This window comes from Python bivittatus, unplaced genomic scaffold, assembly GCF_059951505.1.
Source record: "Python bivittatus isolate LINGU-HERP-01145 unplaced genomic scaffold, Pbiv_v1 ctg000020_np1212, whole genome shotgun sequence".
Classification (NCBI taxonomy): domain Eukaryota; kingdom Metazoa; phylum Chordata; class Lepidosauria; order Squamata; family Pythonidae; genus Python; species Python bivittatus.
The window spans coordinates 14,454,599-14,479,615 of record NW_028277030.1 but is presented as its reverse complement, the minus strand read 5'-3'; the positions used below and the strand labels follow the sequence as shown (position 1 = coordinate 14,479,615).

Here is a 25,017-nt window from a genome sequence, read left to right as displayed (position 1 = left end):
TCTGTCTTCTAGTAACATGGATGCTAAAATATTAAACATTTCCAGAAGGAAGGCTCTTCAGCACAGCATCCATGAGATGTTGATTACATCTTCCACCCAGACCACCCCCATAATTTTTACTTAGTAATTAAAGAATACCAGTCAGTAACTTTTTCCAATTTTGAAGAAAGAATGGACCAGATAATTATTGCACTGTGCCAATTTCCTTTGAGATTACAGGAGAATGTGAAGCATGGGTACAGGAGTGCATGAATTATGTTAAACCTCATAGAAGAATTGAAATTAACAATTTAAATGGAAATTCAGTAAGCCTAGATGTGGATAGAACTAGCATAAACTCCACAAATGTTTCTATTGTGGCATTTTCTCCATTAATCTGGTTGATTTTTTCCTTGGATCATAAAAAAAAAAAACATTTATGAGCAAACAACTCTTTGAAGATACCATAGTGAGTATTCTCTAATTTTAGAGGAGTAATATATTTATATTAACTTCAGCATGCATGGATTTGTATGAAATATATGTGTATATTTCAAATATTTCATGTACACATTTCATGAGGTAAAGGAATTAAAATTTTGGGGTACTCTTCCAGAAGGTTATATGATCAGCCAAGGAGGAGTATGACAGAATAGTTCCAATTGTAGTCTAGATATTAGGATTTGGAAGTGGCCAAGGGTTCTGTGAGTAATATGTCATGCCAGAGATTACTTCTGTACCTTGGTATATATGAAGAAATATAAGTTTTTGTACCAAATTTGAGAACATATGGTCCACTAAATATTTTACAGAATATTGAATATTACATTATTTAGTAAGTACACATATTTCTGCTTAGGGCGTTGGATTGGCTGTCAGTTTCCAATTAGGCCAACTTCTGGATTTTGTGGATAACATATAAAGCCTTGAACAACTCAAAACAAGGTTCCTCTCTTGTTTTAGAGATTGCTACAATAATAAAAAATGCTATTAGTGGTGTCACCACTCATACAGAAGTAAGACAAACACATACCCCTCCCAAGCTTTTCCATGATTGTCCCTGCAATCTGGAATGCTCTTCCAATACTTGTGAAACTCCCTCTGTGCTATTGTGTTTTTTTTACATGAATAGATTATGTCTTTCAGAGCTTAGGCTTCTCTTGCTTAGGTTATAGTACACTATTTTTTAATCAATATTTATTGTATGCTAGGTTCTTCTGGAATGGTGTGATTATAGCAATACAATGATATTATTGTACTAAGTGATTTAGAAAAAAAAATAAAAAATAAGGTACCGTTCAGGTCACTGCTCTGCCTTACCCAAAGTGTTATCTACTCAGCCTGACAAGAGTACTCCAAGACAGTGATAGGGAACCTATGCTCTTCCATATGGTGCTCAATTACAACTCCTAGCAGCCTCAAACATCTGGGAGGTTCATGTAGACCGTTTGCCAGCCCTGAAGCCTGAAATCCTTTGAAATGGAAACGTTGGGGGGGGGTGGCATGTGCGGCTTTTCTGCAATGCATTTTTCCATCCCTGAGCTACAGGTCCTTCCTCCCCCTTCCCTCCAGCCAAAAACAAACAAGTGAAAAAAAATGACCTTCCCCCAATCAGTTCCAATTTGGGTGAAGTGCCTCAGAGAACTAGATCGTTTAGGTGCTGTCTTTTTCTATGAAAAAATATTTTCATCTCCCATAATGAGACACATGTCTTCAAGGATAAAGTGTGATGCGCATCGTAAATGAGAGAAGTGTATTCATGAAGTAACAGACCGCAAAATCCATTGGTCCACAGCAGCATTAAGCTACATAATTTGTTGCTAGAGTTAATAGGAACAACATAATGTGAATTATAGTATGCGAACAGAGTACAAAAGGGAAGAGGAATGAGTGTGCAGCTTTCTTTATCAAGTCTGAAATGTGTTGTTTGGAAATCTGATTGGTTTATTCTTAGGCTAGATTGCTTATTTTCTTTCTATAAATAAATCTGATGGAATTAAGGAAGAAATGAAAAGGATTTGTCTATGCCTTCAGTTCCCAAATGTCCTGACACTTTTCTTGATTCAAATCTGCCTCCCTTTTCTCTCTGTTTTTCTGAGTCAAAAATTGTTTGTATATTATATATGTGTGTCTGTCCAATGCATATCTTGAGAAAAAATATATTTAGCAAAATGTGCTTGGGAGAAAAAGCGTGGTAAAATGTAAACATTTAATTAGTACATATTGTGGATTTTAAAATGCAAATTAACATGGAAATAGGACAGAATATATTTGTGGGTAGAAATGTGTTGGAGTTATATGAACAGGAAATAGGATGATTCACCAACCTTTTGGGTTGGTGGATATATTTTGAGAACAAGTTGCAGGCATTCTTACAGAATGGCTGCCATGAGACCAGTTGACTGTAGTTTCCTAAGATCCCTCAATTTTCCTTTGTTATTTTGGGGACAGATTGGCACATTTCCAAAGAAAATGCTAAGTTGCAGCCACATATCACTTTTATTTTCTTAGGGTTCTTATATGTCCTTAGATTGCTTTCAGATAATGTATGCATCAGTAAAGCTTGCTTCTCTTTCCGTTCCCACTTTCCCACTTTCTCTGCATGTGATGATATTGGAAGCCTTTGAAGCAAAAGCAGTAAAAATTACTGTTTACCAGTTCACATGAACCAAGCAAACTAGGGTTTATGTAAATTAAAACTTGCCCACAAGTCAATATCTTAAGGAAGACCAAATCACATTTAGTATCCTGGTTCCTGGGCAAATGGTGTGTTACTACAGAATAGCTTCAGAAGGTTCAACACTCTTTTTGTACATTAATTTATCTTGTTGGTTTTCTCTGTTTGAATTGTTATCTTATTCTGATCCTAGACAAGTCTTCTCCAGCCTGTGGTCCTCCTCATGTACTGGGAATGCACTTCCAGCAGCTGCAGTGAGCATGTCTGTGCAAATTACTTTGACCCTGCTCTTCTAACATTTTACAGATGGTGGTAGTGACTGATGTTTTTGTGGCATGTTACCCGTGAAGAACTAGTGTTTTTCAAGTATTTAATACCTCTGCTGTCCCCTTGAGGCACATCCTGCTAATTGGAGCTGCATGTTCATATGATCTTTTCTGCTCCTTAACCCTTGCTGCCTCTGTGGGGCAGATCTTGAAAGCTAAGACAGGCCACTGCCTGCTATTTTTCTACCAACCTAAAGCCTCCCAGTTTGGCTCTCAAACTTTGTCCAGCAAACTTTCCTGTTCCTTCCTCCATCATCTCTATCCCTTTCGCTGTAAACTGAAGCCTAGGAACAGCTAGGTACTTACCTGATAGCTCTCCTCTCTTAGCTTGCTGCTGCTTTGCCCTGATGTTGCTGCCTTTCTCAGTAAAAGAGAAACTGGCACCCACCATGCCATGTATACAGTATCTACTGCCCAACTAAATTAGAAAGCAATGCAGTATAAAGATTAAGAAAGCAGAATGCAGTGTTGGCCTGAATGCTTCTTAAAGGGAAAGATAGGAAGGTGGTAAATAGATTTTGTTTTCTTGGGCTCAGGAATAGGCTCTGAACAGTGTGCTAGAGAAGTAAAGAGGAGATTAATTCGAGGAATGAAGGTAATGACAACTTAAACAAGAACAGGAAAGATAGGGACATTTCAGAGACAATAAAGGAGAGAATAAAGCGATGGCCTTTCCATTGATAATGTAAGAGAGTAAAAGTTGGACACTGAAAAGGAGAGAAAGAAGATAGACACCTTCAAATTATGGATATAGAGATCTTTATTAAGAATATTGTAAACTGGAAGAAGAACAATAATCAACCTTGGACCAAATAAAGGCTGACTTCCTGTCAAGGGTTCTTTTTAAACTGTACCCAGTTTGATTGACTCAGACTCAAAAGATCCACCAAAGCACTGGACAGGTGTTTTTTATATCTCCCTATAGGGGTTGGGGAGATGTTTTACTTTGAAAAAACCAAGATACAAAAATATAATATGAAACAAGCCTATATGGGAGTGTTTTCTATTGCCTCTATATATATTCTGTTACTATTATTTCTATATTACGATGCTGATTACTCCTACACTATATTATACTATTACTAGTATACTATTGCACTACTATTGTTACTAGTATACAACAGTGTTTTACTCTTACAGACCCTTTTTCTTCTTTATTAATAAGTAGCATGTAAAGCACTTGTACCTTCCCAACACGGTACTTGGCTTTGCCTTTTCTTTTTCCTCTGGACCCTTCAGTCTCTGTGAAGAAAAACATCTTTTTTTATTTGGCTGCTTTCTCTGTTTGTTGCTGCTGCAGAGCTTTCAAAACACATGCATCTTCTCTGTTCTCCTCCCATCTCCTCCCCTCACCTGCTCCAAGGCTGCAGTTTTATTGGCAACTCTGCTGTGCTGATGCTGGGAGAAGGCTCAGATAGGAAGAGACAAAGGCAGCACAGATGCCCACAGTTTTGCTCAGCAGCCTGCTCTTTCACACCCCCTTAAGATGATCAACAACCAGAGTCTCACATACACTGGTAAAGGCTTTCATGGTTGGCATCAATCAAGCAGTGATGAGCTTTCCAGCTGAATAGCAGTGGCACAATTTTCTGGTATCCTGACATTTTGCCAGCATCTTCAGAAGCAGAATGAACCACTTTGTAGTGTACCTCTTGGCAGCTCTCAGACAACTGAACAGAAATTGACTGGCCTGTAGTATTTTAGCCTGGCAAGCTGATCTCTGATTGGTCCATGTTACAGGAGTTCAAGAAAGCTGGTTCCTGATTGGTTCCTCATCTGGGTAGACTTCCAATTGGTCTGTTTTGAAGAGATCAAAACTCTGCTTTGGAAGATGCCAGCCACACCTCAAAACTAGACCATGGCCATTCAGCTCAAAATCTCATAACTGCTTGAGAATCTCACATAGCTTGGGCATGTGATGTTAGTGAATAATGGCCTTGAAAATATAATGCTTGGTAAGACTGAGAGAAATAGAAGACAGCTGAGAAGGTGGACGGGAAGAAATAAATTACTGGAATGTACTTATAAGCCCTGGGAGTTAGTATTAAAGTCATAACAAGATGTCAAGTATCGATCCATATAGTCATCTGTATGGCATCTAATTATGTCCACATGCTGTTCCATATTTCTGACTCTGTAAGGAAAGCTGTTATCTGCTTCTATCTCCATGTGTGAATGAGAAACATAATGACATAATGCTGATGCTGCTGAGCGAAGTGAAGTGAAGTGAAGGAGGAAAAGGCTGCATGTTATGGCAATACACTCATGTTACTTATCTAAAAGAGAAACACTAGCCATTACGATGTCTTGCTAATGCTTCTTGCCCAAAGGAGAGAGTTAGATCAGCATGTTCTCATGCTGCTTCTGTCTGAAGGATAGAGACTGGTGATTGTGACCAAATGTTGATACTGTGTTATAGGAGAGAGGAATTGGCCTGGGTAAGTTCCCCAATTTGCTGTCAACCTGAAAGAAATTGGCTTCTATGCCATGTTTTGTCAATCACTTGCTTAAGATAGATACTCTGTATTTTTTAAATATTATATATTTAAATGTATATATGTACGTACGTACGTACGCATGTATGTATGTGTGTATGTATGTATGTTCTGTCCTATCAGGTTCAAGTTTTCCTCCTCAAGTGGACCTTACTACCTGTGTATGCTTTTTAGGACATGGGATGAAGAAAGTATTTCTCTGTACAATGTCTGCCCATTCTCTGTCAGGTGATTTTCTAGTAAATCAAAGCCATTGCACAGTTGGTAGCCACTATTTGGGCATAAGAAAACAAAGAGCCCACTGAAGAAATTGTGAGTTATAGATAATAGATAAGCAAAAGAAAAACTGAAAAGTGGTGTAAAATATCCCAAAGAATCAAAGCTTAGCTAAATCTAAATACCTCTGATCTCGAACGAGGAATAGCCTTCAAATCAGAATTCTAGGCACAGAAATATGCTAAGGGCAATGTCTTTATGTTAAACATTTAGCAGTTATTTTCACCCCTTACACTGAAGAATGGATATTTTACTCTCTTTTCTCCCCATCAACTTGCACAAACCTGAACAATCCAATTCACTGCTGTATTCAATGCACTGAAAGTATAGGTCTTGTTTTTTTCAAAAAAATATATCTGGTTTGTTGTGCATGAATATACTTCCCCCTGTTAAAATGCAAACCAAGAATAGTTTCCCTCGGGAGAAATGCCTTGTGAGAACTATGCCATAGGTATGTGTCACCTTCCCGTGGTCATTCAACTATATTTATTTTGACTAGACTTAATGGTGGCATATCTCTCAGACTATTCTCTAGTGGCTTGACATTCTGCCCTGTTTGCAATTAACTACCATTAGGCAAATAGTGTTTTTCTGACACATCTCTTAGGCTTGATTTTATGGTAGCTTCAGGCTAAGAATTTTAAGTAAACTTTGAAAATAATGAGAAATTGCAGAAAGATCAGCACTAAATGCATAGGACAAGTGCTGAGTAAACCAGTTGGACTTTGGGACATTTAAGAAAATCATTGTTTTCTGAAATTTCTTACAAAATATCCTGATCAGCATTTCTTAAGTGTGGGTCAGAACCTAGCCACCTAGCAGATTTTGTCATCTTTCTAAAGATGGCACTGCAGTTCTGGGCATTATACATTCATGAAAGTATGGCTTTAGATAATAATTGGGGGAAAATATGTGCATTTCACTGACCTAAGACAAGCTTCTTAAATAGAAAGTTTCAGATAATTCCACCCCCTCCCTTTTTTCCCCCTTCTTATCAATTATTATTGTTTCCAGTTATTTCCTTCTCTTTTTCAATCTTTTCAATTTCTGTCTGTTCTGTGGTTTCCTTCTCCCATAAAGTTTTGGCAATTTGCATTGAAACTCCTCCTTGCTTGGAATCATCACGTATTCTTATAAAGTCACAAGAATCAGGGGTACTGGGGTAGCTGAGTGTCCGACATGGCTGAAAGTGAAGAACCATAAGAAGGGCAAATGTGCAAGGAGCTCAAAGTTAATGATAGATCCTTAGCCCAGGATGGCAGATTGAGCACATAAGGAAGGCTGCCCAGTCAATCGTCTCTGTACTGTATTGTATTTCTAGGCAGTCACACTCATCCTTTCTAAACATGTGCCTGCATATTCAAAGTCTAATTGTGTGGTATGTATTTAATGATAAATGCAAAAAAAACTGCTTTTCTCCTCTTTTCATGAGATGTTCTTCTTTTTCCATGGACGACTTTACCATTCTTACTCAAAGGAAGGTGAGCCTGAATTTTACACAGAGGAAGATGACCCCCACCAAGGAAGAGTATCTGCATGTATACAGAGAAAAGTTCTGTGCAGTTCCTAGCTTTACCACCTTGTTAATGGAGCATTTCCAATTCTCAGTGAAATCAGTAGTGGCAATTCCCCTCTTCCCTATAAGTTTTGCATGAGTGTGTATGCGTGTGTATGTATGTATATATGTGTATGTATGTATCTGTAAAATCAAGTATCCCATTTATAAAATTAAATGATTCCCCCATCAGCGTGTAACAAAGATTACATATCTCAGATGCCATATTTGCACACCTACATACATTCCAGCAGAAACAACAAAAAAGAAGGAAAAAGGAGATAAGAGGAAAGGGTAGTTGCATTGGAAAGGGAAATAAAAACACCATGGGGAATATAAAATTGGATGATGAAGAGGCAAGTGGAAGACGTACCAGATAAGTTCATCAGGGAAATAAAGAAAGGAGAGGGAAGCCTTGCTTAGGCTTTACAAAAAATATTAACATTCTGCAGGCAAGAATCTTCCTTCTACCAGGTAACTATATTGTGACTTTAAGAAAGCTTCTGTTTAGAATGAGAGACCCCATATTGCCTCCATTGTTGAAATGCTTAAAAGAAAGATTATGCTTCAGAAGCATCTTACCTGTTTCTGCCACATCATGCCATCGGGTTTTTATGAACAGGGACCAAGCATGAAGGAGGGGGGAAGTAGGTCTGTTTTACTGGACTCCCTGAGGGCCCAGATTCTGACAGTATGGAGGCCTGTTTTTATAAAATGAAAAATTGCGAGTAAAACGTAAATAAAGATACAATATATTTATAAGAAAGTATTTCCCAAACATTGTTTTGGGTATCGGATATCCAAATCCTGGGAAACTTGCTGGAGCCAGTAAAAAATGGGGTTAGAACTGAATAGCCACGTTCTGAACAGAAGTTTGAAAAATGGGGTAATACGTACTATTTGTACAAGGAACAAGCAGGAACTCTGGGAGAGAATATGTTCACATAGCAACCTCCTTTCCAGGATTCCAGTTGTAGCTTCCTGTATTTGACTTCTCTTGAAGGGATTCTGGACTTCTTACTTTGAAAGAAGGTTGGAGATATTTGACTGTGTCACTTCCAGAATTCCTTCATTTGTCCTGCATTGCCTATAGAGAAAAGGAATTGCTACTGGGCACACAACTAAGAGGAGCTAACTGTCACTAAGAAGAGAAAAGAAGCATACCGTGGCTACAAGAACCAGGGCTATTGGGGTAGTCAACCGCAGTTTAAAGTGAAGAACTATAAAAAAGGCAAATGTGCAAGGGCTCAAAGTTAATGATGGATCCTTAGCCCAGGATGGCAGATAGAGCAAACATGCCGGAGGCTGCCCAGACAATCTTCCCCATACCATATTGTATTTCAAGTCAGTTACAGCCATCCTTTCCAATGTATGTCTGCATGTTCAAAGTCTGTGCAATTACATGGTATGTCTTTAAGGGTGCTGAGTCCTTTCTTTGAATGATGTGTTCCCTCTATCTTGGCAGTGCATAAATGGCCATCCCAGGGTTGGCAGTGGGAACCATGTTCTTGATATATTTACAGGCTATGAAATCTATATATTCAACTGTTTAAGCCTCTGTTCTCCATTTTGCTTAGACGAAGTGTATTAAAAAGACTCTTCTTAGTTCTAATGAATATATGTCCATGCAGAACCGCCATGTTTGGCAGTAAAAGAGAAATCCAGGAACACAGGAAAGTATACAGTGGAAGCAAGTAAACAAAAATAGTCCTCCACTTTTCCATAACAGACAAAGAATCACAGAGCAGAGAAGGAGGCAGCATTTCCAATGAAATGATGTTCATGCTTAGTCTAAAAACAAATCCAATTATTGTCATTGGAACGTGTCTTCTAAATGTGTGAGGAATGTTCTGTTTTTACACCAAAAGTATTCTGAGGTGCAACCTTTTTTGTGTCTAATCTTTCTAGCATTTAGTGTCACAAGGAGAATTAAAACATATTATTAGTTCTTCAAACATAGCAATGTTAAACAAGCAGTTGGTTATTTTGGAAAGCGAAAAAGTGAGACAAGACAGGGTAAAATGTTGGATAAGCTATAGCCTGGATAAGAACCTAACGCTAAAAGGATTATCCTGTTTCTTTTGCTTTTGAAAGAATACAAATTCAAGATGACAGACCACCTGGAAAATTAAATATTATCATCTCAGTATTGTCCTATATGTTGTAACAAGAAGAAACAAGGAGCTTTGTTTTATTTGTTTGTTTGCTCGTTTGGCTGCCCGACTTCTTAATGACTCTGGGCAACTTGCAACTAAACCTTTCTTCACTGGAGCTTCCTACTCTTTGGAATTTCCTCCCTCTTTTTTCCCCAGCTCAGTTTTTCCCAGCTGATACTCTCTAGATATGTTGAACTACCCAGAATTTCCATGGCCACCCTGCTGGGCTTTGCGGGAGTTTTAGTCTAGTATATCTAGGGAGGAAGGTTTAGTTCTGTGATTCTACCATTCTGACAAATAATATTAATTTTTATCTATTGGTCCATCCGTACTGATTATTTCTTTCCTTGATTCTGCACGTGTCTGTCTGATAGTTGATTCATTGTTATGTTTTCGTTGCTGCTTCTAAATGTGAACTTTAATGATTGAGTTTAGATTATCTATTTGAAATTATTCTGTGTCATTCTGGGTTCAAAGTGACAAATGCACACACACACACACACACACACACCCCACCATGTTCTAGTCCTGCTTTAGACACAAAGCCAGCTGGGACCTGGGTGACCAGTCCCTCTCTCTCAGCCCTGGGAAGGAGGCAATGGCAAACCACTTCCAGAAAACCTTGTCAAGAAAACTGGCCAGGCAGTCACCAGGAGTCAAAAACTGACTCAAAGGCAATATATATGAAAATGAAAATCTATGAAAATCTGTGTGATGGCTAAGAGTTGACAGTGACTTGATGGCACATAATCAAATATATATATTAGATCATTGTTCTCCATATTTTTGGATAAACGTTTACTCCCTGCTATGTACAAAAGATGGGATCTCTCTCTTCTTTTACATCTGATATGGGTATACTGAGTGTGCCAGAAATAAAGTGCAGTAATATATTTGCACTTCCCCTAAGAGATATTCTGGGTTGCCGACTATGGTTTTCTGTTATGGAGTGTTTACATGCTGCAGTGCTTCCTGTGTATGTTAATAGCTCCCTTTTTAATTTTAGTGGCCCCATACTGGCTTCATTTTTTTTTTTTTTTTGGCACTTGTAAGGCAAGTTAGATATTCGAAGTAATTCCCTGATTTTTCAGTGGGAGAGAAGAGAGTTAGTTGAAGAGGTTAGATGCAGTTTGGAAGGACTGAATGTTAGGCAGGATAGGGAAGTATGAACTTACTAAGTTCTTACTAAGAAAAACCCTCCTGGTTTAAATTCTTTGAATTAAAAGAAACATATTTAATCTGCCAAATAATTGTGCTTACTCTGACTTTTATTTATTAAAAGGAATGTGCTTTTCTCCAAATAAAATTCCTTTTTGGTTTGGAAGAAAAATGGAAAATTACTTAAATGATTCTATGATGGAAGAGAGGAAATGCAAAATGGTTAGCTAAGTAGTATTTGGCCTGAAATATCAAAACTTTTCTCAAGTATCTCAAGTGTTATGTAGGATTGTACAAAGGTTCTGTCTTAAGCATATCTAATAATACTGGAGCTGCCAAGTATACAGTGAGCTGATAAAGGAAGGTTCTACGTCAAGGAGATTGGAAAGGAGTATATTTGCATTGCTTCTAGAGCAATGTTATGAATTGGGTCTTGTTATGAATTTCAGGGAAGGGAAAAGGGTTATTTGGCAAGGTAATTTGCAAGACCAAATACTGAAGGAGAGGAGCAGGGAAGCATACAAATAATAAGCCCCAGATTTCAAGATTGGATTACAAGGAGGCTTTCCAAGCTGTCAGCATAGATGTGGGAATAAGGGTAAGAAGTGAAAGAAGAATATGCTACATGCAGGAGGGAGAGGGGCTATGGGCATCTGTGTTTTTCAGAGCGTGGGAACCTTTAATTAAAACATGAGATTGCTGCTACTTCAGTGAGACTTGACATGTGACCAGCAGTTCATAGCGTCCAAATTAATCTTCATAGTTCTCGATTATCCATAGCAGAATTCCATTCTCTAAATTGGTAAATTACAGTTTTCTACAATATCCTAGCTGGGAGTTGTTTTTCTCATATGGCATATAATTCACCATTTACTGCTGTGTCTCTTGCATACTTTTGCTTTTTCATGAATGCTGCTATCACTGTAATATAAGAGTAAACATTAGATCAGACTTCTATCAGGAAAAAGAAAAAGCAGCTGGCATGGGGAATTAATTCTATGACCTCCACAATCAGCTTAGAACAAGTGTATGCTCCCTTAAAGTATGTTTAAAGTCTTTATTAAAATATGTCAGTTGCCTGCTGTATAATGTTGCTCGAATGGAAATCAGGTTGTTACATTATCATCAAGAGGTTTATTCATTAACCTTCTGAAAGAAGGTCTGAACTCCATGGTTTTCTTCTTGCATATTAATAAAAGAAAGCTAATGTAGAGGCTCAAAAACTGATTTATGAACCACAAAGCCCCTAATTCAAATATCACCTCTGCCGTGGGCTTACACAATTGAGGCAATAAAATAGATCTTCCTTATGGTTTTGTTGTAAGTGTATAAGATAATATGTCAAAAACTCAATACAAATGTATGATTATATTGTTACTAATGGGATTGTACTTTGTTCTTGTTTTTACTTCGTGCCTCTCTGCCAACCCAGACAATTGCCCCACTCACCATGCTTTCTACGCCCTCCTGTTTCATACCTGTCCATAAACCTGAACATTTCTGCTTATTTGGTATACCTTCCCACCCACTTTGGTTGTTTTCTTATGGGAAGTGTAGTGCCTGCATCAGCCTTCAAAGCGAACCTTGAAGGGAGGTGCCTCTGGATGAATTTAAATGGAAGTTGCTTTCTTTCTATTTAGGAATGGTCAGATGAAATCTTCAGCCTGGCAACAAACCTATTGGCACAGAACATGTCCAGGGATGCTTTTCTGGAAAAAGCGTAAGTACCAAATACTTGTTGTGAAGGAAGTTGCTTCAGTTTGTTGTGTGTCAGCTTCCTTTTTTCTTTGGAAGAATGATTGCTACCAATTGTTTGCATGATGATGGATTACTGCCTCTATAAACAGACTTTTTCCTCTTTTCAGCAGCCTAGTTCTCACTGAGATGATTAACCAAACGCCTTTTTAGGCACAGTAACTAAGAAGTTCAGCCATGATGATTCCAATAGATATAATTTAAGCCTTTGTTAGCATCACCCTAATATTTTATGTAATACACCTATTCTGGAATGACACAGCGGCAATGACTATACAAGGGGAGACACAGCAGGTAGCATGCTTGGCTACTCTAATTCAAGTCTGTGGCCCAGATGTGTCATGGAATTTCATAATCAGGGTGCTCTGTATTGTTGAAATGTGAAGCATTTGGATGTCGAAGCCCAGAATTCTGCCTCTTAGCTTATTCATGGGGAGGGGAATCTTTTCACCCTTATTTATGGTTAAGTGGCAGAAAGCTATATTACTTAGGAAGGATCTCTGTGGATACACTTGACATTTCATGCGTAGCGAAGGAAATCTGCAATATCCTGGGAAGTCTCGCAAGAACCTTGAAAGAAGATCTGTTGAAAGTTAAAGCAGGAAATTGAACTGAGTTCTTTAAATGATCAGTTTGAATCCTTCAGCAGTAGGGATTCACAAGTCACCAAATATGCTCTGTTTTAGGAGTAGATTCATGATCAGACAACTTTTCCAGATTTGACCTGGGAGCAGATGGATATTGCACTTACTTTATAATTTTTATAAGATAGCAGGGGGTCTGGTCTTTTCACAAAAATAAAAATCTCATGTGTTTAAAGCTGTATGCTGCTCTGTGAGGATTTGAAGCTCCTTTCTCAGAACACCCTGGAATGAACATGTGACTACCACTAGCTTTTTAACCCTAAAAAAGAAAGATATAAAGGACTTTTCAGCATGGAACTGTAGGAGCAATCCCCATCCACCATTACCACCCCACAGCTCTTTTTTCTCCAGAGATTGATTCTGGCAGTGCCCTGGATCTGCTGGAAGTAGATCCAGCATTGGATCCCACTAGGATTCTAAATGGAATTCATCTGAATCTTTTCTTCAGTGGATCTCCAGTGGTAACCAGATTTAACATCCATTACATTAAACTTGCCAGTCAACATAGCATAAATGATATATGTTCTAGGAACATATTCATTTTCTTATCAACTGGCTAGTTGAAAATGGTAGATCTGAAATTCTGACACTGCTGCTTAAGGTTATAAACAATAAATGACAGGCTTATCTTCTTATGCTGTGCTATCTATTATTAGCTAAACAATAAATGCTACAAGATTTCCACTTCCCTTTCTTAATCGCTTGTGCCTTTGCCCTCAGAAGCGAATAACTGTAAATCTGTTCCTGTGAAGTTTGTAGGCACGATGTGTTGATCCAGAGGGCTTTGGAACAAAAGCGCAAAGGGTGGTGTTGATGAGAATATCCTGGGGCAAAAATAGTTGGTGCTTTTTTTCAGCTTAAAGAGGAAATGCCTAAATATACCCAAGTTTATCTACAGTCATGCAGATGATTGAATAAGCATGAATGGAGGTATATTTAAACTACATGTTACACACAAGTATATGTAATGAAATCATGGTGCCTTTTGTTTAAAAAAAATGCTGTTTTCGAGTAGAAAATGTAATACACAGAAAGGCGCGTGCCCTTGCATAACCCTTTCTGAGACTGCTGTTTTCTATAAAAGAGTTCCCCATGAACTAACAGCTCTACAGCACCACATGTTCCATATGCGTGTTTCCTGCTGTGTAGATGAATCCTTTCTGAAAAGTTTATTGGATTAGGGCAGTGCTTACAAACAATTATACAAAGAATGAAGTCACTGATATTCAGATTTAGGTTCCACTAAGTAAGTATAGATGAACTGTATTGCCAAGATTTCTCAAACTGCCTTATGAATTAACTGGATTAATCATAATGTTTTCTCTAAATGAAAATTATAAATATAATACTTGTAATTTAACAATTCCTATATTCAGCCTTTTATATTGCAGGAGTGTAGTCAAGGGATAGGATTTTTCAATAATAAAAGGAGGAGGATTTGCTTGAAGATTAGGTGAATATGGGGAAAAGATCAATTAACATTTTTCAGCAGAAGGGTTTAATCCTGTCTACATCTATTTTCATTTCCCCTTTCTTTCTTCATTCCCAAGCCAGCTTCTTAACTTCAGTCAAAAAAGCTAGGGAAGAGCATTGGAAACATAGTATTACCTTTCTCTTCCCATCGTTTCTCCAATTATATATAAGGTAGCTATTATATACCATATATACTTGTGGATAAGCCAAGAAAGGTCCCAAATACATCCCCAAAATTGGGTTCAACTTATCCATGGACAGGCTTATCTTATATAAGGCAATAGGCCTGTGTGAAACAATGTAGATTCACTTCAAGTAAGCGTTTTGGGCTGTGGAGATGATGTCATTTGCTCTGCTGAAACAGAGAGGCCATCTGATTTAATTGAAGCAATCTGCAGGGCCTCAACCACTTCAGATCAGTGCTATGAGAGAAGACTGTTATCAACTTCCTCTTCCATCACTGGCCAAAGCGCTTCCAAACTGGGTGGCTTTGGAATTGCCTGCACTGTGAAGCTGAGCCACCCAGCCTACAACAACTTTGGCTAGTGCAGAGGAAGCTTCAGGCAGGACAGTTCTGTCATCCACAGGGGATGTGGGAGCTAGTCCTCCAGGAAGACAGACTTACCTCCTCCTGATCATTCACCAACATTTGCTAGGCTGGTCAGCTTCAGGATGCACTATTTAATGGCAGGCATCTGGTGCACATTGATAGGCTTTAGGCAGTATCCAGCTGGAAGTAATTCAGCCAGCTCTCCTCTCCTATCAGCCTTCAGCAAGCTCTGCAGACACACTGAGAGAGGTCCCTAAGCAGAGCAAAGGGAAGCCCATGATTCACCCTTAGAAACAAGGGGACCATATTCCTTCACAAATCAACTTCAAGGAGCTGCTCTGTTGAAGTAAAGCATCCCTTTGAAACTTCACATGGCCCTATTATATAGATTTTCCATAAAACAAACCTTATATTTTCCAATTAACTAGCTGAGCCAGTCCCTCTGTTTTTACCCTGCATTCTGGGGAAGCTTCATTCACCTACACCATATTGTAATAAAATGTTAGTAGTCTGTTGTATCCAAGGAAGCACGCTTGGCATGCTTGATTGCTTAAAGGTCTTTGACAAATTAGTAAAGGACTTCATGTGTTCTCCAAGATGTGTGGGAATTACTTATCACTGCTAAGAAATCATGAGGGTGGGAACTAATTGCATGGATCTTTCCCAAGGAATCTGATTATATGCAACCTGATGCAAATTCTCTAGCAAAGATCCAGGTAAGTAGTCTCTTTCAGTGTGGCTGGGTCATAGAGGTAATCTTCTAGCTGTATGGAAACTCCTGAAAGAAAAGTGGTTTTCTCATGTGGCCAAAGAGGGTCTAAAAGGCACACTGATACTATTGACCTGCTTGAGCACAACCGTGCCATTAACAGCTTGAATCAAAGAATCATAGAAGTGACCTAAAAGATCATCAAGTCCAACTGCCTTCACACTGCAGGATTCACTGCACGATCCCCAACAGATGACAATCCAACCTGTGCATAGAATGAAGTCTTCTAATTTCCCATATCCATACCCTATTTCAAAGCATGGCTCTTTAATGTATAGAATACATATTTGGAAGAATAGTACAAAACAAGCCAGTTTGAGCAACATTCCATTTTTGTTTTACATTCCTGGGTGGACTTGAGTATTCTCTCAGAAGGCACAATTGGAATTGTCATTACAGGTAAAGATCATTTTCTTGATGTTTAGATGCATTAAGCTTTGCTTGGAAACAGTGTTGGTGAGATTGTAATTTTCTTCTTCAATGGAACAAAGTACAGGGTTATTTTATGGTCAACAATAGAGGAAACAAGTTCTAATATTGTGGTTGCAATGATTTCTCACAAGCACATTATTTTGTTCCTTAGATACACAAAACTTAAATTGCAAGTCACTACAGAGGGGCGTATCCCTTTGAAGAAGTAAGTTGGATTCCATTATGGCTGTTTGGATTGTTGGAAGCTTTAAAATGTCATTGCATATTCTAGAGTATTATGAAATCGATTTTCTAGGCACCATTTAAAAAGAGAAACATGCTATGAAATTTCATAATTGTGTAGTGCTGTTCACTATATGATGGTCAAGCTGTGTCTGATTATACTATTTCAGGTTGTAAGTAGGGGGTTCTATGGTTGTTTTACCATACAAAGGAACTCACTCTCCCCTTCCCCAGCACACTCACAAACATGCCAGCACAGACAGAGAGTTAGCATATAACAAGATAAGGCAAGGCTGGAAACATTTGGTCTGTAGAAGGAATATTAGTACAGAAGAGCATGCAGTCCTATGAAACCTCCCATGGGTTAACCTCACATTAAGCCAGAATAATTGCTGTGAGTGACCAAAATAAGTGGCAAAATGTCAGACTGAAGAGCCATGTTTTTCATATGGCTTGTCTGAAATGCACTCTTAATTAGCCCCCTGCCCATAGATGCAACTAAATACACTATCACATAACTAGTGTTGACCTGTGGTTCAACTACCCATTAGTTGACTTTCCCTAGGTGGAATTCAAGGAGTAGGGGCCATTTAATCCTTTATTTCAGGCAACATACTGTTTTTGGCTAGTCTTATGGGTTATCCAATTGTAGTGTGAGCGGGTACAGCCCAGGCATAGATTAACCACCACCGTGGGAACAAAATTTTTGTTTCAGGAGTGAAGACTTGGAAAAGGCCATGGCTGGGAGGCATAAAAATAAAGTTCAAAAGTGAATCAGATTTATTTTTTACAGATTGGATACACAAGGCCCAGTAGCTTCCTAGATTAGTATTTATGTGGCAGATATGAATGTGGAAGCACTGTGTGGTCCACAGATGGATATCAGCCATTTAGGCCTCTAGGACAGGGATGGAAATCAGGTGTTTGCCAAACCCCGGGGTCCATCAGTATGGGTCAGAGTTGAGTGATGGCAGGAGCTATGCTTCATAAATATCTGTTGGGTCTCCAACCCAGTTCTCGAATATAATTTCAGCTTGTTTGGGAAGGGAATTACACTGCTAGTGCACATTAATATGTGCAAAAGTAAAAGTGCAAGAATTATCTCCTCGCAAATTCTTTCTAACAGTCTCTTCCCATTGGGTGTACATCCACACATCTACTCACATCTAAAATATATAATTCATGAATATGACAAAACTCTGTTTGAAAAATTGTGAATCCTACCATTTCAGAGAGGACTCTTTGGACTCTTTGGAAAAGACTCTGATGCTGGGAAAGATTGAAGGCAAAAGGAGAAGAGGACGGCAGAGGATGAGATGGTTAGATAGCATCACTGAAGCAATGAGCATGAAACTGAGCAAACTCAGGGAGGCAGTGAAGGACAGGAAGGCCTGGCGCGATATGGTTCACGGGGTCACGAAGAGTCGGACACGACTTAACGACTAAACAACAACAACAACAACCATTTCAGAGACTTAACATTAGTCGTGTCTCCTTGTCCAAAATATACAGGGTGGCAGATTTGAACTGATTGTTATGTAATGTGTGAATTGGTTCTAAAATTACTTGCCAAGAAAGAGTCCTGAAGAAACAGACATGATACTCTGTGATAAATTAAGATGCCGCTAAGTATGTGAATTTGAATAAAGACTTGGCCATCTAGGGAAATTCACATGAGAAAAAGCAATCCTTCAGACAGTGTGATACCAGCAGATCAAGAATAGATGAGGGGCTAGTGCAGAGCCTTACATTTTTGTTTTTCTACTTTGCAGCATTTATCGCTTGTTCTCCTCAGACAGAAAGCGTGTGGAGACTGCGCTGGAAGCTTGTAATCTTCCATCTGCTAGGGTAAGTATTGAAACCTTTTATCTCTGACCCTGATAAGATGTTAGCTTCCACTTCTCTTTCAGCCATGCCAGCCAGCCATAGATGTTAGTTCTAGTGTGTGTCAGTTCTAGAATTTTTCACACGTATATAATAATATCATATATAAGCTTATGAGCTTATATGCTAGCCTCTGGGTACATCCTATCACTCAGCATTCAAATGGGATTCAAACTTGGCAAATTTGCAGTATCTCTACTTAACTGGCTTATTTACCGAAAGATATTGGCTGCTGTTTTAGTGAGCAGCACTAGGGCAGGAAAAAGAAGAATATGTCAGAACCTCAACAGGGATTTAGATGTTCTGGGGAAACGTATTCAGCATTTCCAACAGGGCAAGAAAATCTCATTTCATAAGTTTCCCCGAAACAACCAGAAGTGCTTCTGTTTGGATCTAAGGAAGAAGAGCTCTAGAGAGGGATGGTTCCCAGCGGTACTTCCTCTCCTGTGTGTTTTGGACAGTGGAATCTTGAGTCTGAAATTATGTATGGACCATCTTTCAAACCAAGATGGGTGACAAACCCTTTTAAGTCTATATTCTAAAACAACAAATTAATTTAAAATGGAGTGTGAATTTTTAGACATCAGGCTAAAATAGTAGAAACAGGGGGGAAAAATCTCTCTTGGAATGATAAAAGGACTTTATCATAGAAAGCCTGACTAGAAACAGAATTTGCAATAAGTGCTTAGGAAAATAAACCCTGATCACTGATGGCCAAACCAGAGATGGAGAAACCCCTGGGTGGGATTGAGAGGGCCTGGTGAGCAGATGTGTGAGGATAGATGATGTGTTGCCAACTTCTGGTTTAATTAATATGGAATTTGTCTTTGTGGAGAGAAAAAAATAAAGTTATTTAATTAATGCCTTCAAATACATCCTGATCTGTGCTGACAGTAGACAAAAGCACTCAGTACGGAAAAGTGTCTAATCAGTCTCTTTCTGCAGGCAACATTGATTCCTTTTGATGGGGAGAGACACTGAGGATTATCTGATTAGTCAACTTTCCTCCTACATGCCACAAAAATGCATATGGGATGTTAAGAATTCTACAAAAAAGGCATCAGCAAGAAAAATAATATGCAGCTTTAATAGTATAAAGAGTAAGGAAGATTACCGTGACAGAAATATGCAAGAAGCATTACATAAACAAAGGGAGCTGAAACATTTTTTGTCCTGGGAAGCAAGATAGCATTCAGAAGCAATTCAGGCAGGCTCTGTCAGGCCCAGCCCAAGAACAACAGGGAAACAGTCCAGCCAAGTTCAGTTCTTTTATTGCTGACACCATATAGACAGAATCTTGCCTGATGAAATCTGTATTACTCTAACCTAGTGGATATACCCTGGAAGATTTTAGGGAGTGGCTATCCTAAATGTCTTCCTCTTCCCACCATCCAACTCCACACTGTGCTGCCTCTTGTCTCCTCCCTGGAATGCACTCCCTCCTTCCTGAGAACCTGGTTCTCTATTGCATTCCATCACATCACCTCCCCCTTCATAGATACTTTCCATCACAGGTTCCTCCCTGATTCATTGGGATGAGGAGGTAAAGCACAATCAGGCTAGCAAGGTTCTGTTATTATAGCCTATATCAGGCTATAATAACAGAACCTGTTCTGTTCTAGTCTTCCTGTAGAATTGATTTTCTGTGCTGGTCTACCTAGTGGGGTTGACAGGTAGCCACCCATATGCTACAGAGCTGAAAATGGGCAGATTTAATATTAGAGCAGCAACTTTGAGAACAGAAGTGGTGTTCCAGATACTCTAGTTCAAGATGGCCTCTGATTTGTTCAGTCAAAGTCAACATCTTGGATTCTGCCAATTTTTGGTGGCCAGTGAAGTGATTTAACAACTGGTGGGATGTGTGTTCTTCTCCCTCTTCCTATTAAAAGCTTCACAGCTGAAGCTTTCAGGTTACTCTCGAAAGGCAGCCCAACATGAAATGCAGGGTTGCTATCTTAAGAGGGGAAACAAATGTGGAACATCACCTGATCCTTCTATTGGCTCCTGGGAATTTTTCTAGTCACTGGGATGCTGTGGGGGAAAAGGCCCTGTCTATAAAAAAAAAACAGAAATAAGAACGTTGACAACAGTATCCTATATAGAGCCACATCTTATTTCCTTCGCAGCTGTACAAAGCAAAGGAATACATAATGGCTATGATTTTTGCAATCAGTCTGTCTTATGATTTCACTCAGCCCAGCAGTAAGCAAACTAGACCTATGTTTGCTACATTTTTGTATATTTGATCAAAACCATTTATGTTTACTCTGACATTTCAGGAATACCTTCCATGAGCAAAAAGCGCTACTGTGTGAGTTACAGTATTTACCCATCCACTCTCTATAGTTTTGCATCAGTCTAATTGTTTTTGTTATCCCTCATGATGCTTTCTACATGTTGAGTTTTTTATCACATTTCTGAGATGTCGAGTATTACAGCAAAATGTGTTAGTGACTCTCTCTGAGTAGAGAAGAATTAACTATAAAAGCTTTTAAAAAAAATTAAAACCATATGTAAGATTCTAATGACAGCACATAACAGAGAAGTCAATTGCTCTATGTTTGAGCATTCACAAAATGGTTATATGGATAAAGTGAAAGATCTCAGTGTAAACCATCTACGCTCCTGGAGAATAGGTGGGATGCAAATCAAATAAACACTCCCATCAAAAGTGGTGATGATGGCATGACACCTTAATTTTATAGTCAGATGTCTGTAGATTGCAGTATCTAGATTCTATGTTGGTATAGTAAGGAAAGAAAATGATGATTTGCCTGAACCCAGAAAGCAGCACAAGGTCAGTGCATGTTGCTTACTTCATCAGGGAAATTTAAGGTAAGAAGATTTTTTAGGACTGTTTGGGTAAATATTCAGTTTTCTTCTACAGAGCTGGGTACTGCAAGTAAAATTCTTCAAAATGAAATGAAATAAATCATTTTGGTCACGACCAAGTTTAAACACAGTTCCATGACAAGAAGTTACAGAGCTTGAGAAGAAAGTTAAAAGTTTTTAATCTTTTAAGGGTGGAAATACTAGCTTACTGAAGAAGATCTAAAGTACTTAAAAGAGCTAAAATTTCAACATTTTTTGGTAATCTTACAAAAATACTTATTTAGTACAGTCCTAATTACTAAAATACTAAGTGGTTAGGATACTGAACTACTAATTAATAGTTGCTAAAGCATAAAAAATAGTTGAGAAATAAGCCTAGATAAATAAGTAAGCAATATGTAAAAATGGTTAAGATTCTATTGAAGGTATATCATGTACGAGAAGCTGTACAACACAGTGATTATACAGTCCTTGAGCAATAAACTTTTCAAAATGCATATACTTTTATTCTGCAGAACTCTACAACTCTGTCACTGGGTACCGCTTCAGTTCACTTCAGTTCACTTCACTTTGTATCTCAGAGCAATAAGCAATGGTGATGTTTCTGATAGTGGCCTGCAATACATGTGCCGTTCACCTTGCTTCCATCAGGATGAGGTGTGCATCTGGAGCCTACACCTTAGGAAACCCCTAGAATTGACTTCCACAAGACCAGTTGTATTAGTTGTGGAGTTAGGGTTAGGCAAGGAGGTTTCGTGAATAGCATAACTTTAATTTTCAGCAACAAGTAAAAGTGAAATGAAAGAAACCTGTTATAAACAATGTTGGAAAGCAGGTGAAAGTAGGAATTTATTTTAATAAGACAACAATATAAAAAATCCACAACTGGCCAATATCTTTACTAGGTTAAATCAAAATGAAACAAAAAGATGCACAGTTTGAAGCATTGTTGCTAGATAACTTGAGTTAGAAGATTTTTTTTAAGGATTTTATTAGTTTTGGAGAAGTCTGTACCCTTCAGTTAACTAAACACAATCTAATCTGGTTCACTATTACAGAATGTAATTTTAACACAGAGACTTAAATTAAATTAAATGCTTCAGTTATTATAGGAAATAATAGCAATGAAAATTACAGAAATTTAATGTAGTCTTTCTCCACAAGGAGAGATGCCGGAATTTCTTTTCAGAAAAGTAAAGTATCATAAAAACTGTAGTTATCAGCCACCAAAAATAAAGGTTATAAATAGAAGATACCGCATTTGTGTTAAAAAGTGAACAGATTCATTTTAAATAACTCAGATTTGTATGGCAGAGATTTCCAATTGGCCAATAATCGATAAGGATTTACAGTTGTCAAAAAAGATCTCTTGATTGGCACTAAAATGTTTAGAGTAATTGGTTTTCAATTTCAGTCACTTTCATTCAGATTGATGACCTTGTCAGGCTACTTTGACAGAACTTGAGAAAATTCCTTTAGAGCAATATTTGGAAATAAAAACAATAGCGCAACAGTTAGTTGGCAGGAAGTATAAGGTAAGAACAGGAAGGGAGTTCACTATCTGGTGACAGATAAAGATTCAGAGAGGAAATAAAACATCCATTAAGAATTAATATGTTTCCAATCTGACTAGACCAGAATGGAATTTGGGCCCTAGAGATATGGAAGCTGCCCATTCTTGAGCAATCAGGGTGACATACCTGAGTTTGTGAAAGTTGGTCAGTAAGGGAAACTTGTAATTATATAACCTAAATTTTTGGTTTTAATATAATAGTTGAAATAATGTTACATTATATATAATCCTATTAGATAGATAGAAAGATTTTTAAGGTACGAATAGTGAAATGCTGATTTTAACCTAGCAGTTATTCTGGGGATGTATAAGGTATAACACTGTCTTATATTGTTTCAACTTTTACAGAAAGTAAATAGTGCAGTACAAGTAATGCATTCTGCAGTCCTTGTTGATTGCAGGGAAATAAATCTTGAAGTTGGGAAATTGAATAATTCTATCAAGTATAATTTCTGTTCCACTTTCAACTGTTTGCTTTCCATAGTTGTATGACAACAAACTGGATGGTGGGTTGATATTTGTGAAATTTTGATTTAAAGGATTCCCATTTAGCGGACTTCAGATGCAACAAATTTTTAATGGAGGTTCAAGAATAAAAGACAACCCCTTCCCAATTGGTCCATTAAATCAAGTTTTCATTGTATTTTATATGCTTTTCTGATAAATCTGTAGACTCAAGGTGTCCAAGTATAGCTTGAGAGATCTCTGAACCATTAAAAAGAGAAGAATGTGATTGCTGACTGTAATTGCTGGAAGGATAAAAAATCATACTGGAAACTCAGGAAGGGTGCTAGGAGAAAATGGGCATAAGAGGATAAGATGGAGCCTTTGGTTTTGCTCTCCATTCTGTAGCAAATGGTCAGTGAAATACCAAAGAGGTATAGGAGCCAAGTAAATTGGAAACAATTTTGTAGAACTGTCAGCAGATTGAAAGTTTTGAGAAAGACTGAAGAATTGAGAAAGAACAATAACTTGGAGAAATCATGACTTTACATGCTCTATTTTAACTATTCTCCAGAATGATTCGATTCCTCAAGAAGACTTCACTCCAGAAGTATACAGGGAGTTTTTGAGCAACTTGTGCCCTCGACCTGAAATTGACCACATCTTCCTAGAACTGTAAGGAGTTATAGAAACCTACTTTTTTCTTCACTTCTGTATTGGTTATTATATTTTTCCCCAATGGCAATTTGCTTTATCCCAGTTCCAGCATCATCCTTGGCTCATCAGGGTTTTGAATATTTTGGCTTTGTATTTCAATGTATCAGCTTTTCTGAGAAACACAATGTTTCTCTGTAAGGTTCAGCCATTTTTGTTGATGGCTTGAGCATTAATAGATGTCAGATGATATTTATCTCCTGGCATATACTATTTGAACTCCAGTTAAACTAGGTGGTCAGGAAGTACCTAGCTGGGACAGCATGCCCTGGATAATCTTTTCAACATAGCAAAGAGATAAGTCAGAAAACAATGTAGTGCAGTACCTATTATCGGTGCTTGCATTCAGTATAAATTCAGTTGGCAGCTGACTCTTATTTCATATCCTAATGCTATGGAAAACCCAAAACAATTTAACAATGAATATTGAATGTATTCCTTTTCTCATGGCTTGAATACTCATGCCTTTGGTACTGAACTTCTCGGAATTTAGAGGCACTTTAACTGTAGATGCATGAAAGAGAACACTGACACCAACAGAGAGAGAGTTAGAATTATCTGGAGAGAGAAAGGAACTTGGAGGGGGATATGATTTGAAATGGAGCAACTCTGGTTGGACAAAGAATTAAACACTTCTGTCCCCTACCACACTGTCTTCAAATGCTATATTTTAAATCTTCCCTCTCAAAACTGCTTCTGTTTTTAAAAACTGATGCCAGGGCACTTTTACACAAATTCTTTTGTCATGTGTTGTGAATTACATAGAATTCCACAGTCTGGTTTTCTGAAGTCTTAGCAGTAGCTCTACATACTGCAATCTTATTCTCTCCCTGAAGGATGCTGTTAATGCAGCACTGTTCTTCGTGCTATTTGATGATGATATAAGGAAAAGTAATGGGCCTTTGAGTTTAATTTGCAAATACAAAACTTGTGGCAGTGGCTGCTCTAGGTGAGTGAATGAGGGTCTGATCTCTTATGAGTTTAGGTCAAACAGAAAAAACTAATGTCATTATGGGGATGCTTTCATCTTTTAACAAATTGTTCCATATCACGTTGAGAAAAGCATTATTGCATTTGTTAATGGTTTACAATAAAATCACACC

The 25,017-nt window shown here is 38.1% G+C and overlaps 1 protein-coding gene across 8 annotated transcripts in view; it reads left to right on the top strand.

Moving 5' to 3' along the window:
* The window catches only part of PLCB1 (phospholipase C beta 1), a 454,738-nt gene that overhangs the window by 256,701 nt on the left and 173,020 nt on the right, over positions 1-25,017 (top strand). For all 8 annotated transcript variants that reach the window (XR_015795036.1, XM_088134740.1, XM_088134715.1 and 5 more), the window contains 4 exons: positions 12,263-12,342; positions 16,397-16,450; positions 18,240-18,315; positions 23,775-23,875. Coding sequence is in view for 7 of the 8 variants with exons in the window: in XM_088134740.1 (XP_087990866.1) it covers positions 12,263-12,342; positions 16,397-16,450; positions 18,240-18,315; positions 23,775-23,875 (311 nt within the window). In the remaining variant the exon portion in view is untranslated. The remainder of the gene's footprint in view (positions 1-12,262; positions 12,343-16,396; positions 16,451-18,239; positions 18,316-23,774; positions 23,876-25,017) is intronic.